This window comes from Cheilinus undulatus, linkage group 2 (assembly GCF_018320785.1).
Source record: "Cheilinus undulatus linkage group 2, ASM1832078v1, whole genome shotgun sequence".
Lineage (NCBI taxonomy): Eukaryota > Metazoa > Chordata > Actinopteri > Labriformes > Labridae > Cheilinus > Cheilinus undulatus.
This window is the reverse complement of record NC_054866.1, coordinates 38984203-38999756: the sequence shown is the minus strand read 5'-3', so window position 1 is coordinate 38999756 and position 15554 is coordinate 38984203. Positions and strand designations below refer to the sequence as shown.

The window sequence follows — 15554 nt, the reverse complement described above, 5'->3', positions numbered from 1 at the left end:
ACTGTGATTTTTAGTTAATTTCAGGTTCAGGTTTTGAGCACCAACTGTGATGAACCGCTGGAGGGGCAGAGTGGTGCTTGTGACCGGAGCCTCGGTGGGGATTGGTTCTGTCATAGCCAAGGAGCTGGTCCGGCAGGGCATGAAAGTGGTGGGCTGTGCCAGGGACCTGGAAAAACTTCAGGTTTGTTAACTTCAAACGTGCTTCTCACTGGGGGTTAGGGGGAACCAGTTGACATGAGGTCAAATGCAGAAAGCAGCACGAGGCACCAGCAGAGATATCTGTGTGCACTGACTACGAGGGTTGAACAAGCAATCGAAATTTAGATTAAATCACAATATAGTCTATTGTAATTGTCAAATCACAGTTGTGCGACATGTCTTTTATCTTAAATGTTTCAACATGCCAGTTCAAACATTTTTGAAGCAGAGATGATATACTCCACCCAACATGCAAACATTTAAGTGTGATTATGTTTTTCGTATTAAAAATGAAAAAGACACGAAATTATCCTTTCCTTCAGTGCAACAATTCATATGGAAATTGCAATGAGTCAAAATAATAAATAGCTATAATGCATTTTTTTCATCTTCAGCCTTAGTGAAATTTACCAAATATTGTGTTTATGATAGTATAGAATTAATAATTGCTTGTATAGAAATATAGAAGATGGGGAACTCAAAAAACTGCATATTAAATCACAATCGTAATAATGCATTTTTTTTTTTACCATTTCTATATCATCTAATGAGATTTATAGTGAAGTTTGTTGAGGAGTACTTAAGTCAGATTTTATGATCCCCATTAAAAAATGTGTCTGGTTGTGCAAAAAGGTTCACGTTGGTTCTTATCCACCACTTTATCTGGTATACCTGTTCATTAATGCAGATATCTTATCAACCAATCACAAGGTTTGCAACCGTTACATTTAGGCGTGTAGTCATGGTCAAGAAAAGGCTATATGAGGCACATGCAGAGAAGGAGCCTCTAACTAAGCTGATAAACATTTAAGCTCCCATATAAATGTGTATGCTGAATTAAGGTGAAAGTAGGTTATGCAAACAAAGTTGCCATTTTTTCATTTGAAGACAGACATATATATATATTAGAGGAATACTTTCTGCTGTGTCAGTCTTATGCAAGCTGCTAAATCAATAAAGGAACAATTGATTTTCTTGTTAATTTTTCTCATGATCATTGGCTTGATCACAAAGAGTGTTAAAACAAGAAATGGGCTCCTTTCTTGATTCTAGTACAAGCAAATTCAAATTACTTATTCATGCCACTTTTGAACCCCTTTTCATCATGGCTTGTGTCCATTTTTCCCCATTTCTTAACCCATTTTTGCAGCTTTTAGCCATTGTTTTCTTCGTTTTGCCACTTTTACCTCATTTTGCCACTCTGTAACCACTTTTCACCACTCTTTTCCAGCCATTTTTTGTCAGTTTTAACCCTTTTTTACACCAATTTTCACCTTCTTTTCCTTTTAGCAATTACTTCATTATTTTCACTTCAAGTTATTCCAGTTCCTCCTCCTTTGTTCTCTGGTGCCCTGACGTTTATGTAGATCATGGCTTAGCTTTGAGAACTGACATTACTTTCCAAATGGTTTAGTTCAATGTGCCAAGGGGTTTACATTTTAAAAACTTGTGCTATGGCATGAATAAATAAAATGTATTTTTTATTTCTTTGATAAGGGTGGTTATTATTTAGATCAAAAATAAAATATGATAATCACAGACTAACTTTATAATGGACCATGATATTGTTCACCTCTGTGGTCCCCCCATCTGGCTTGGCCCCACAAAGTTCTCCCCTTTATCCCCCCTTTTGCACAGCCTTGTTGTTACCACATTGTGTTTATCTTTTAAATAGCTCTTTAATCCTTAAAACTATTTAAATTTACTCTTTAAATAGTTGTTGGGCATATTTATTGAATGACAAAGATTTGAGAATATACTCAAGTTATTGATAATAAAACCTACAGAGCTTCAGTTAATCATCAAGCTGGTTTTGTTTTACATCTTTTTACATAAGTAAAAACCAACTGAAAACTATACTCAATGGAAGTACAAAATGTTGCGCAAGGCTGTTATGTAAGGATGACAGGATACAGGTGGCCTCTTTGTTTGTTTTTTGCATTTGCTTTATAACCAAATCCGAACCCAACTCGTTTAACTCGTTTGTTTTCAGTGTTTGTTCTTTGGTATGTCTGTTACAGTCTTCATGTATCAGCCAGTCTCAGGGTTTGCCACAGATGCATTTAGGCCATGGCCGTAGCCAGCTGTGAGGTCACTGAGGTCAAGACCTCGGTAAAAATTTCAGAGAGAAAAAAACAGAAGAAGCCTCAAACAGCATGTTAAACACATATTAACACACCGGACAGCTTTTATTTTGAAACTGCACGCAGGAAGTAATCTGAATACACCTCTGAGTTTTATTGCGCACTTCTCTCCACCTCTCTGCGCAGAAGAAAAAGAAGTTGCGCGCTACAATATCCCTGACCAGTTTTCACTGTTTTTGTGATCAAAGGCGCATTAAACCAACATAGGCTTTTTATGGAAGTTTAAAGTTTATGAGCTCAGTTACAGGGTCTTTCTCAACATCTTGAGCATGTCTGCATGCCTAAATCAGGGCCGTAGCCAGGGTTTCAAAATTAATGAGGTCCAGAAACAGACATTTACAGCTTTACTCTCTTCAGCTGAAGTCTATTTAACTCTATTCCCTCTATTCCTGAAGTTTTCTATTCCTGGCTCCTGTCTGCTTGTTTCTCACTGCCCTGCTGATCAGTTTTTAGGTGATAAAGATTTTTTGATGTTCTTCATTGGTCAATTATCAATATACAGTAAATCTGTAATATGTCCTGCAACGTGGCACATATCAAAGGTTTTGAAAATGAGCTCATATTCTGATGTTACTGATGATACATAAGGGTGTATCATCATGATAAAATTTAGAAGTGGAACTTAAGAAGCCTCAGGTCCACATCACCGACACGTTAGCTTGTGTTTGTCTGTCTGTGAGCGGCGTTAGCGCTGCTTGAACGACATGAGGCCAAAAGTGTCTGCGCAAAGACACACAAGAGACGCACGGATAGACTCGGCTGCATGACAGTCATTTAAACAAGCCTTTAATTCACACACTGGCACTACGAGCCAAGCACAGCTCGAGGGAGGTGGAGTTTGTGATGCTGATAAATTTAACTCACCAAAGAGGGTCACTGAAGTACCCTCTGTGGCTGAAATTCACCCGTATTCGGCTGCTGTCAATATCAGGCTCTGTCATCAGTATGTCGGGGGTTGCATTATGTGATGGCCACACTTTACATCTCTCAGGTGTGAGGCCCCCATGGAGATAGAAACCCTAGGCTACAGTTCCAGCTACCCTGCGCATTAAGATAGAAGAAAGAATGGGACAACATTCCTCTCCAATGGAGAGAAAGGCAGATTTAGCTAATGACTGATAAATTATAACATACGTTGAAGTAACTGAAATAAAACCTCCTCAAGCTTGAGTTGATGATAAAGCAGATTTTTATTTAATGTGTCTTTTTTGTCCTGATTTTAGAAAGTGGCTGCTGAGTGTAAAAGTGCTGGCCACAGCGGCATTTTTGTGCCCTACAAGTGTGACCTGAGCAAAGAGGAGGAGATTCTGTCCATGTTTTCTGCCATCAAAGCTCAGCACAAAGGTGTGGACGTGTGCATCAACAACGCTGGCCTGGGTCGTCCAGAACCGCTGTTGAGCGGCAAAACAAGCGGCTGGAAGAACATGCTGGATGTAAGAGGGTCTATTTGAGACATTTTGACCACAGTGGTGCTGAACACCCTGTCCCACATTTAAACATATCAAGGCAACATTTGATATCATGCCTGGGCATTTATGACATTGTTTATGATCAATTAAACTTCAGTTTATGATGAGTTACAGCTCAGGACTGTAAAACTACTACAGTGGCTCCAGGTTCAAGTTACATCAAAGCAATGCCTTCTTTCATATTTAGGGCAGAGTTACCTTTAGTTTGAACAACAAGGAACATTTGAAATAATTTTACTGAAGGGAACAATGAAGATTTTTGTGAATATGGTGATATAATGCATTCTTAGTAACTGAGAGAAAAAAGAGAAATGATGCCATAAACATGAGTCTTCTCTCATTTTACCCATTGTACCCCCCTCCATCGTGTAACAGAAACATTAAATGAGAATAAGTGAAGATAGTAGAGCCAAAACAAAGGCTGGGGCGGGTCATTTCTGACCCTAGGACAACAAGAGAGAATCCAACCTTGGTAATTATTGTATAAAATGTCAAATCTTGGCTTGATTAGTACGATTTTTATGTGCAAAACATGATGCATTATAGAAGATTAGCAGTTAATCATCCAATAAATGGATATCTCCACATTGACCAAACATGAAGAATTACTGAGAGAAAATTTCATAAATATTTGAAAAATTACCAAAATAATGACAACTTTCATTAGATTCTATTGCAAACTGTTTAAACAGTTTCTCACCCTCAGACTCCATACCGTAACTTTAACTAATGCTTTCTGATGTATTTTCTTACTTTGTAATCTTGCAGGTGAATGTTCTTGCGTTGTCGATTTGCACACGTGAAGCCTACCAGTCAATGAAAGAAAGAAATGTTGATGATGGGCAAATCATCAACATCAACAGGTACAGTTTTACTCACTTACTGTGAAATATGTTTGAATATTCAGCTTTCTTTCCTGCTGATTTAATACTTACACAGAAGTTAAAAAATAACCATCACTAAAGGTTATGATTTGTATTTAAAGAAATGCTTGCCCATTGAACCTCATTGGGACGATCAGCCTAATAGCAGTGGCGTTAGCTCTCATTTCTGTAGGTAAATGCCTTTTCTGGCCAGCTTTTCTGATTGGCTCTCTGACTCCTCAAACAACTTTAAAGACGTGTTGCAGTCTCGGTCTTTCTCAAATGATCTCTGAGCCAAAAACGCCGAATCTAAAACATCCTGAGAAGTCCACATTAATAGACCTTGTCCTCTCTAACAGAGGTGATAATATAATCTCCACGGGTGTTTTTGACCTTGGAGTGAGTGACCGCTGTCCTGTTACCTGTATTAGGATCACAAAAGTATTTTGGAAAAATATATATAAAACTTTAATGAACAAGCATTTGTGAATGATTTGTTTCATAGTGATATTTACATTACAGCTCCTATTCCAGACACTGAGTTGGCCTTAGATTACTTTACTAAAACTTTTCTTGCTGTTGTAAACAAACATGCGCCATTTAAAAAACAAAGGGTAAAAAATCGATCAAACCCCTGGTTTACCAGTGATCTGTCAGATTTATTGATAGAAAGGAACAATGCTTGGGTCTTAACCAGGTCATCTGGGGATCATTCACATTGGTTGTCATTCAGACAGCTGAGAAATAGATGTACAACAATGTTGAGGAAAGCCAAATCAGAATATTTTGTTTACCTAGTTTCTAACTCTTACTCTGATCCTGCAAAATTCTGGGAAGTGATTAATTCAAATAAAGATAACAATTCCTCCATCCCCAATCAAATTCTGGTCAATGATCATGTAATATCTGACCACAAACAGATTAGTCTGGCCTTAAATGAACACTTTGTTGCCACTGGTCACCTTTACCAGAATAATCCAAAAAATCGCTCTGATAACAGCTTATTGTGTTCCCCATCGTCTCCACTGTTTACCATACATCAGTCTCCTTCAGCATGGTTAGAGATGCTCTGCTTGCTATTGACTCTGAAAAATCTACTCGGGAAGATCATCTGGATCCTTTCTTTCTCAAGCTGTCCGCTCCGCTCATCTCAGATCAAATCACAAGCTTTTTTAACTCCTCAGTCACATGAAATACTACAGACCAATTTCAAAACTGCCTTGTTTAGCCAAGATCCTTGAATCATTAATAAATAATCAATTAAAAAACTTTTTATCAAGAGCTAATACCCTGAGCCCTTACCAGTCTGGTTTTAGACCAGGGCACAGTACCATTACTGCTGTCACTAAAGTTGTGAATGACAGTACATCAGCTACGGATAAAGAGCAACACTGTGTAGCAATTTATGTTGATTTGTCTAAAGTTTTTGATACCACTGACCATTGCCTGCTGCTGCAGAGGCTACAAAATATTGGGTTTGACAACAATGCTTTTAATTGGTTCAGGAGCTATTTATCAGACAGACAACAATCTGTTAAATTAGGTAACCACTTTTCTGATTTTCTAAGTGTTACTAAAGGTGTTCCACAAGGTTCCATCTTAGGTCCTGTTCTATTTACTATTTATATTAATAATGTTGTCAATTCTCTTTTTAACTGTCATGCTCATCTGTATGCAGATGATACAGTTCTGTATTGTTTTGCAGAAAATGTACTGTCTGCTTGTAATATGCTGCAGTCATTTAACATATTACCAGACAATTTCAGTGATCTTAACTTGGTCCTTAATGCAGAAAAACAAATCTAATGCTCTTCTTGTAGCGAGAAATGGAGTAATGATTGAAAGAGTAAACTCTTACAAATACTTGGGTGTTTGGATTGATGATAAAATGACTTTAAATTGTCATATCAATGATTTTGTTGGCCGACTTCAACAAAACAAATTGGGTTTTATACAGGAATAAATTAAACTTCCTTATGTTTTTTAGGAAGAGGGTAGTAGAGGCTGTTTTTCTTTGTCAGTCGTTGACTATGATGATGATATTTACAGACATGCAGCCCCTACAACCCTCAAACAGCTTGACTCTGTTTATCACTCTGCATTAAGATTTATCACCGGTGATCCTTTTAACACACGTCATTGCATTTTCTATAGTAAGTTTGGCTGGTCTTCTCTACAGATGAGACAAAATTTTCACTGGCACCTTTTTATTTATAAAGCCCTTTTAGAAAAGTTACCGACTTACCTCACTGAGCTTCTCCATCTCTCTTTTAACTCATTGAGTGTCAGCCCTATACATATATATATATACGTCAATGGCACTCAATGAGTTAACAATCAATGTTACACACGCTCCTCTGGCCAGCTGCTTTTGCATGTTCCATGAGTCCGGTCTGAACTGGGAAAGACTGACTTTTTCCTATTCTGCTCCTGACTCATGCTGCAGGAGCTGCTCAAGATTACTGAGCTTTTACCTTTTGGGCTTTTTAGAAATGTTATTTTAAACCTCCAACCTTGTGTCTGTAACTGTTTTATGTAAGTGTGACCTTTACTGTCATTTTCATTATAACCAATCTCATGACTTTAATGCCCTTTTGTCAGTTTCTCCTCTATTCTATTGTTTTGTGTTCTCTGAATTTCCTCTGTAATTGACTCCAGATCATTGTAAATGAGGGTGCCCCTCATTGACTTCTCGAGTTTAAATAAAGGTTGATATTCTTCTGTTTTAGTGTGTGTGGACATCAAGTGTATAATTTTGCTGATGGACATTTCTACACCGCCACCAAGTTTGCAGTGACAGCCCTGACCGAGGGTTTGAGACGGGAGCTGCGTGGGGCCAAGACTCAGATCAGAGCCGCCGTAAGACTTCAGCGCTGTTTATCTCCATCTAGAAAACACTTAACTCCTCACATTCAGCACTGCTGCACAGAACAGTAGAAAAGTTTGAAAACAAGCAGAACCTGAATTATTCTCATCCCTTTATCAGCTCTGTTAAAACATTTTTCTGTCATATCAGACAAATAATAACACCGTTATTTACGTGATCCTTTTCTTTTGCAGTGTATCTCTCCTGGTTTGGTGGAGTCTGAATTTATCAATCGCTTATATGATGGGGATGCTGAAAAGGTTGCTGCTCTTGTTGCTAATGTGAAGGTAAATATTATTAACCCTTCATTCCTACAGTATTGTCAAAAATCAACATATTAAATCACTGTTAACTTCTATTACAGGCATTGGAAGGCATTGATATTGCAAATGCAGTCACTTACATCCTGAGTGCCCCTCCACATGTGCAGGTGTGTAATTTGTCTCTGAGATATGTTAAATGTGATTCTTCTAAAGCAGGGGTGTCAAACTCGAAAACACTGTGAGCCAGATTCTAGATTAAGGTCTAACCTGAGAGTTTAACAGGGTCAACATTTCAACCATAAACTGTCAACCTCCTTTTTACCAGTAATATGAAAAAACTTGGCACTTACAATGAATTATTTTTTTAAATTAAGAAGTCACATTTTAAAATGTAAACAATTTACAGGATCACTTTCTGAGTTAAAAGGCCAAAATATGAATTTGAAATTCATAAATGTTTTTGAAAGGCAAATATATGAGAAAGAATATCAAAATCAAGAGTTTAAAAGGTCAAAGTATGACATAAAATTTGAAAACGTTAATTTAAAAGTCAAAATATGAGTTAAAATTTTAAATTGGGAGTCTCAAATTTCAAAAAATGTGATTGAGAAAAGCAAAAGTTAGGAGTTAGAAAGGTAAAAAATATGAAAATAAATCAAGATAATGTGTTTAAAAGGTCAAAATTTAACTTTAATTTAAAACTGAATCTAAAATGTCAAAATATGATACAAAAAGTCAAAACAGCATTAAAAAAGTCAAAGTATGAAATAAAAAGTAATAATTTGGAGTCATAATTTTAAGATGCAAAATTGAAAATAAGAAATGAAAACAAATTAATTTATTTTCTCACAATCCTGACTTTTTTTTTTATCTAACTGTTTGTACTCTTTAATTTTTCTGAATTTTATCACCTAACAAGGATATTTAAGTCATCATGGTTAAGTTTACACACTATGCTAGAGGAAGTCTGCAGACCTGATACTGGTGGGCCAGTTATGATGGAAATATGCTATGATCTTGTGGGGAGGGTTTAACTGTAGGGCAGATTTGGCCCTCAGGCCTTGAGGTTGCAGCCTTATTCTAAATCGATGTGCCATGTTTTTTTAATATTTGAGCTTTTGATTTTAAAAGTAACCATTGTTTTTCTCATCATAAAAAAAAATTTTCTTTTTTATTTCCCAGATTGGAGACATCCTGATTGAACCTGTGGAAAGTGCCTTTTAGTATCTTATTATGGCCGACATCTGTTGGCATTTTTATTGAAGCGGCCAGTGATGGAAACCCAGCAGAGTCAAAATGCTTTTTCTCAAAATACTTTACCATTATCCAAAACCTAACAGTGACTCTAGTTCAGTGATTTATCATTTAGTAATCATACCTAGATAAAATGCTTAAACTGTGTCTTTATGGTACAGTATGTGTGTTTATGTATAATGTTGTCTTCCCCAACTGTGGCATGCAATAGTGATGTCAGTGAAAGAAACTCGTATGAGTCAGGGAGCTGAACAGATACTTAAACTATCCCTCCTTTTTTTTATTATACAGTACAATGTATTCTTAAAGGGATGTGACATATAGCAGACATGCAGCAGAGGAAGTTTTGAGCAATGAGACATTTTATGAAGTGAAGAGCAATCACAAGTTTACCGTCCTGGAGGAATGCATGAACTATTGCCAAAAGTCACATTTCAAAACAGAATTAGACTTTAGTCAGTTCTATTGATTTGCAGCTTGGTGCTCCAGTCATTTAAAGTTTGTCAGTCTTTTTCGCACTTAAGCCTAACCCTTGGTGCTGGATCTCAAATACAGTCGCTAGAAAAAGTATGTGAACCCTTTGAGATTTTTTGGATTTCTGCATAAATTGGTCATCAAATATGCTCCAATCTTCATCTAATTCACAACAATAGACAAACACAGTCTGCTTAAACTAATACTGCACAAAAAATTATATATTTTCATGTTTTTATTGAACAAAACACGTAAACATTCACAGTGCAGGGTGGAAAAAGTATGTGAACCCCTAGGCTAATGACTGGTTGACCCTCCTTTGGCAGCAATAACCTCAACCAAACGTTTCCTGTAGTTGCAGATCAGACCTGCACAACGGTCAGGAGGAATTTTGGACCATTTCTCTTTACAAAACTGTTTCAGTTCAGCAATATTATTCGGCTGTCTGGTGTGCATCGCTCTCTTGAGGTCATGCCACAGCATTTCAATTGAGTTGAGGTCAGGACTCTGACTAGGCCACTCCAGAAGGTGTATTTTCTTCTGTTGAAGCCATTCTGTTGTTGATTTACTTCTATGCTTTGGGCCGTTGTCCTGTTGCATCACCCATCCTCTGCTGAGCTTCAGTTGGCGGACAGTTGGTCTTAAGTTTTCCTGTAAAATGTCTTGATAAAATTGGGAATTCATTTTTCCGTCAATGACAGCAATGGCTTCCTCCGTGGTGTCCTCCCATGAACTCCATTCTTGTTTAATGTTTTACTTATTGTAGATTTGTCAACACAAATGTTAGCATGTGCCAGAGATTTCTGTAAGTCTTTAGCTGACACTCTAGGATTCTTCTTCACCTCATTGAGCATTCTGCACTCTCATCTTTACAGGATGACCACACCTAGGGAGAGTAGCAACAGTGCTGAACTTTTTCCATTTGTAGACAGTCTGTCTTACCGTGGACACTGTCGTGTGTGAGGTGGAATTGAACCCAGTTGCGGAGACGGGAAGGTTTTAAAAGGTTTATTTTTAACACAGGAAAGGGGGGGAATCTTAGTGGGTGAGAGTGCTGGTAATGAGCTGCTGGTGAGCGGTGAGTGAGGCACTGGAAAAAGGAAGAGAGAGACATGTTAGGATTGGGCCACAGGTAATCACAAGAAAATGTTGCAAAAATCACGATACTCATGGAAGGCCGAGCACTGAGGAGGAGTAAGGAGCGAAACTCTGGCACTGCAGTGAGCTTGAGGGTTCTTCTTGAAGGAGAGTTGGATTGGATGATTGCCTGCAGGTGCGCTCACTCTCCGCAGTGCCGTGGGGGATGGTGAACCTCGGGAGAAGCATGATAAGTTACCAGCAACAAGAAAGGGACAACCGGAAGCCAGACTCTGGAAGTCCCACAAAATAAAACAGAATTTTCAGAATACACTACAGACACATGGACATCAAGGCTTTTAGAGATACTTTTGTAACCCTTTCCAGCTTCATGCAAGTCAACAATTCTTGATTGTAGGTCTTTTGAGAGCTCTTTTGTACCAGGCATGGTTCACATCGGGCAATGCTTCTTGAGAACAGCAAATTCAAAACTGGTGTGTGTTTTTTATAGGGCAGGACAACTTTAACCAACACATCCAGTCTCATCACATTGACTGGACTCCAGGTTGGCTGACTCCTGGCTCCAAATAGCTCTTGGAGAAGTCATTAGCCTAGGGGTTAACATACTTTTTCCACCCTGCACTGTGAATGTTTACATGTTTTGTTCAATAAAAACATATAATTTTTTGTGCAGTATCAGTTTAAGCAGACTGTGTTTGTCTATTGTTGTGAATTAGATGAAGATCGGAACACATTTGATGACCAATTTATGCAGAAATCCAAGAAATCTCAAAGGGTTCACATACTTTTTCTACACTGTAAAAAATGTCCGTAGAAAATACGGCAAAAGACTGTCAAATAGCAACAGTAAAAGACCGTAAAACAAATAAACATATATTACTGTATAAAATACACAGAATTGCTGTAAATCAAGCAACGGTATGAAACATAAATTTTTACAATTAAAGTACGTAATAATTACAAAATTGTACCGTTTAAACGAAAGAAGATTGTGAAAATAAAGGAAAAATACTGTAATCTTCAAGACGGGCAATTACTCTAAATATTACAGTAGTATTTTGTTAAAATTACAGACTTTTCTCTCATGTACATTTAAATTCACAGTAAAAATCTGTGAAAAAAATTGCAATCACATACCGTAATTTTAGCAGGGACAAGAGGTTAAAAATACTGCATGATCAGGAAAGTTCTGTAGAAAATACAGTAAAAACCTGTCAACCTGCAAAACCTGTGAACAAGCACCAATTTGTTGTTATGTTCACATTTGTTTCTCAGTGCTACACCACATGATGCTGCCTTGTTAAATAATCGTACAGTTACATTTAATATGAAAACCTTATTGAAACCAAGAATGGTACCAAAAATCATTTTGTTTGTTCTTAATTTGATGGATGAAAGTGGTCAATTATTTTAGTTTAACTGATTTATTGGAAAAGAATGATGTTAATTGCTCTCACAAAGAATGCCATTGCATTTGTAAAGCCATTCCACTTCCTTTAATGCATCTAACACAAAATACATTGATGTACTTTAATGTTTCAGTCAATCTTTCAGAACTGGAATTGGATGACACATATTACCGATAGGAAATATAACAAGGTAATTGGAAAGAACTACTTTATATATACATAAAGAGAGAGAGAGAGAGATACATACTGTATATATAATATGTATATAATACAGTTGAATATATAGTATATACATTATATAAATACAATAGTTATTTTTACTGGTTAAACAACTTAAACATGAATGCAAATAGAATGACAAGAAACCCTCCATAATCAGTTTTAAAAATGAATGGGAACTGTACATATAGTCTATCAAATTGATTTCTAAGGGGAAAAAAAAATCTTAAAAAAAAAAACAATATGAAACCATGGTTTAGTTTCTGAAATTTTAATTTACTTCTCATACCTTATGTAATTTAATCTAAACTTCTCTTTACCTGTATGTGGGGTTATTTGTGTCTAGTAAATACGTTTTGTTTCATGTGCCAATGCTGTATTAACTATTGGAATCTGTTCAATAAAGTTGTATCAATATAAAAAATAAATATATAAAAATAATTTTGAAAAACTGTTTCCCGTCGCCATTCAACCCTGTCTACACAGGAACGTTTTCTATTCTGTCTGTACTAGAACAGCGATTTGGGTGTTTAAAAATGGAACAATTTGGAAACGAGCTACAGAGTGAACAGCTTTCAGTCACCTCCCTCCATGTACACTAACAGGGCTGCTTTCTCGAAATGCGTTTGCGCACTGTGGTTGCAGTCAATTGCCATGCGCGAATACGGTTTCGCGCAGGCGCGGGGAAAGAAGGACCTTATACGCATGCGTGTGTGGTTCGTTGGAAAATCAAACCGCCGACGGCTGCCTGGTAAACTACAGCGTTTTCGTGTCTTCTGTGGTCTCGTGTGCGCGGAAATATTTCATAAAGTTGCTGTCTGCTCGTAGAACGAGCTGCAAACGAAGATGGAATACAAAGCAGGACATCGGCGTGTATTAATTCGACGTCACCCGGAGCATCAGCCTACGAGCTATTGGTAAGGTATGTAGAACTTCTTTTGTCGTAGTGTCAAATATTTCTTGAGTTCTTTTCATTCAGTAACACCACGTGTTTATAGGTAGAAGTTAAATGGGTCAGGAGGCATTTTGTTTCAGTTCTAGACCAGCCAACATTGCTGTTTGATTTGTATTTTTTGCTGTCATTTTAGCGTGGAGAACGTTTAACACTTGCTGTGTTGGGGACCATAAGTGAACCCCAAGCTCAGAGCTAACTCCGCCCACTTCAGACTTTTGAAAAATGCACAAAAAATGGGCGGTTGGATACTGGGAACACTGGGAAGAGGGAAAGAAAAAGGACGGAGTTTTCCAGATGAGGTGGGAGTGACCGTGAGGACCGTGATGTCCCCTAGCCAAAAAGTGAGAGTCCCCGCAGCACTGATGCTTCAGAGCGACCTAAGGTGAAGGATTTTTTCCCCTTCAGAGTCACATTCATATCTGTGTTAAGAGTCATATTCATATCTATGTTCAGAGTCATATCCATATCTGTGTTCAGAGTCACATTCATATCTGTGTTCAGAGTCCCCTGAGGCAGGCTTTCCAGCTTATTCCTACCCCTCCATGAATATGGGCGCAACTTCCGCTCCGTTCTATCTAAATGGGACTTTGCATAGAAACCAGATGCTAAACGTGACTATTAAAGCAATTTTAATACCAAACTACATAAACTTAGACTGCTTCACCTCAGACGGGATAATATTATTATTATTTCTCTAGCCTCTACTGGAGAGTTCAAATTGATGACATTACTTTAGATAACCTACAAGGGCATATTTAGCTAACTTTAGTAGCTTTATATCGGTATAAAAAGATACATTTCTAGTTTGTGGAGTTGCTGAAATTCTCATTTTACAAACTAATCCCTCTTAAATATGGGAATTATATTTATAAAATTATCCATGACTCAAGTTGCCAGCTCTTCAGTTTGGTAAATGTCAAGTTTTGTATTAAGAATTAATGATAAATTAATACTAAAAGAATCACATCCCGATGCATTTAGACAGTGGACAGCATGTTGTGAGAGACATATTTAACTTTGTCATAATATTAGTACCATGAACATAGCAGCAGGTACTGAGCATTACAGAAAATATGATTAAAACATTTCAGCTCATTGATTTAACAAAAATGAAGCAGTATTTATTACAGCAAATATTTATTTATTTCAGAACAACCACTGTTGACACTAAATCACTTTAGTAAGCCTTTGGAAGAATCATGTTTTTGCTATTATTGTTACTGTACTGGAAGTTCCACTTCCATTCATAGCTACAGTAGACCCCCAGGAATAATGTGGTATCCACCTTATTTACTTATCTACAGCTTATAATACAAACAGTGTGAACATGTGATAACAAAAATATAAATATTTACAAATTCCAGAAGAATTCCTATTGAAACAACTGTCGTTCTTTGTTAGCGTCTATAGTTAGCTGCTGTACTAGAATACATGTATTTAATGTAGCCTACTTCCGTTTGGCACGGAAGTTTCGCCCATATTCACATTTGCAGTAGCGGCCCCAGGAATAAGGGGGATAGTGTGGTGGTGGACTGTGGTGGTCCTGGGCACTACCTGTTGGCTCCAGCACCTCCTAAATGCACAATGGGGATATGTGCACATCAGTGTCATGGCACTAAAGATTTAATAGCTCACTTGATTTTTGCAGGATGCCACAAAGCTCAAGATTCAGAGAGGACAGTTGGAGGGCTGCTCAGAGGACATAAAGGGTATGGTGTTTCCCCTTCTCTCCTGTTTCGACAAAAAAGAAGACAACCTCTTTTGCCTTGTTGAAACATTCTTGCCAGATGGGGTACCAGTGGAAAGCCTGCCCCATGTATTGTTTTTGTAGTAAGTGGATCTCAGAAACACTTTAAAGACTCATTTGGATGGTAATGGATGATTTGCTTGTAATTCTTTTCTACTTTTATCATCCTCCCAGGAGCCTCTTGCTAGGCTTCAAGGCAGCTCATGCTATGCATTGACCAGCATTGGGATCCACTCAGGAGTTCCTACAGAGGTAATAATTTTTCCTCTTTAGAGGTAGTTATATGGTATAGTGTAATGCTGGCAAAATGTTTTATTTCCTTCCAGCCATGTGCATCATGTGATACAATATCAGTTATTTTTATAACCGTGTTATTGTCACCTGTAACAACTGCTATCCTGAGGAAGACGGTTCAGGACAATAAGAGCCAAAACTAACAGACTGAAAAACAGCACATATCCCAGAGCAGTTGCAATAATAAACTAGAAAAGCACTCAGAGAGCGCAGACCTCCGCCATTAGCCCTATCTCCCAATAGTGAAGAGTCCTTTAAAAATTCCTAGATCCAGACGATGATCTGGATCAGTCCCAAAATC

The 15554-nt window shown here is 37.5% G+C and overlaps 1 protein-coding gene across 1 annotated transcript; it reads left to right on the top strand.

Annotated features, from left to right (window-relative positions):
- The first annotated feature begins 49 nt into the window (after positions 1-49).
- LOC121516905 (dehydrogenase/reductase SDR family member 11-like) lies at positions 50-9027 on the top strand. Its single transcript, XM_041798318.1, has 7 exons — positions 50-181; positions 3566-3775; positions 4580-4674; positions 7404-7533; positions 7735-7827; positions 7905-7970; positions 8986-9027. Exons 1-7 carry the CDS (start codon positions 50-52, stop codon positions 9025-9027), a joined length of 768 nt encoding a protein of 255 aa, XP_041654252.1.
- The last annotated feature ends 6527 nt before the right edge of the window (positions 9028-15554 follow it).

Bases quoted from the DNA above. Each gene is read 5' to 3' on its own strand.
- LOC121516905 (XM_041798318.1), top strand. From the start codon at position 50: ATGAACCGCTGGAGGGGCAGAGTGGTGCTTGTGACCGGAGCCTCGGTG. The intron at 4,675-7,403 runs GTACAGTTTTAC...CTTCTGTTTTAG, and splicing joins CAAATCATCAACATCAACAG to TGTGTGTGGACATCAAGTGT. The intron at 7,971-8,985 runs GTGTGTAATTTG...TTTATTTCCCAG, and splicing joins GTGCCCCTCCACATGTGCAG to ATTGGAGACATCCTGATTGA.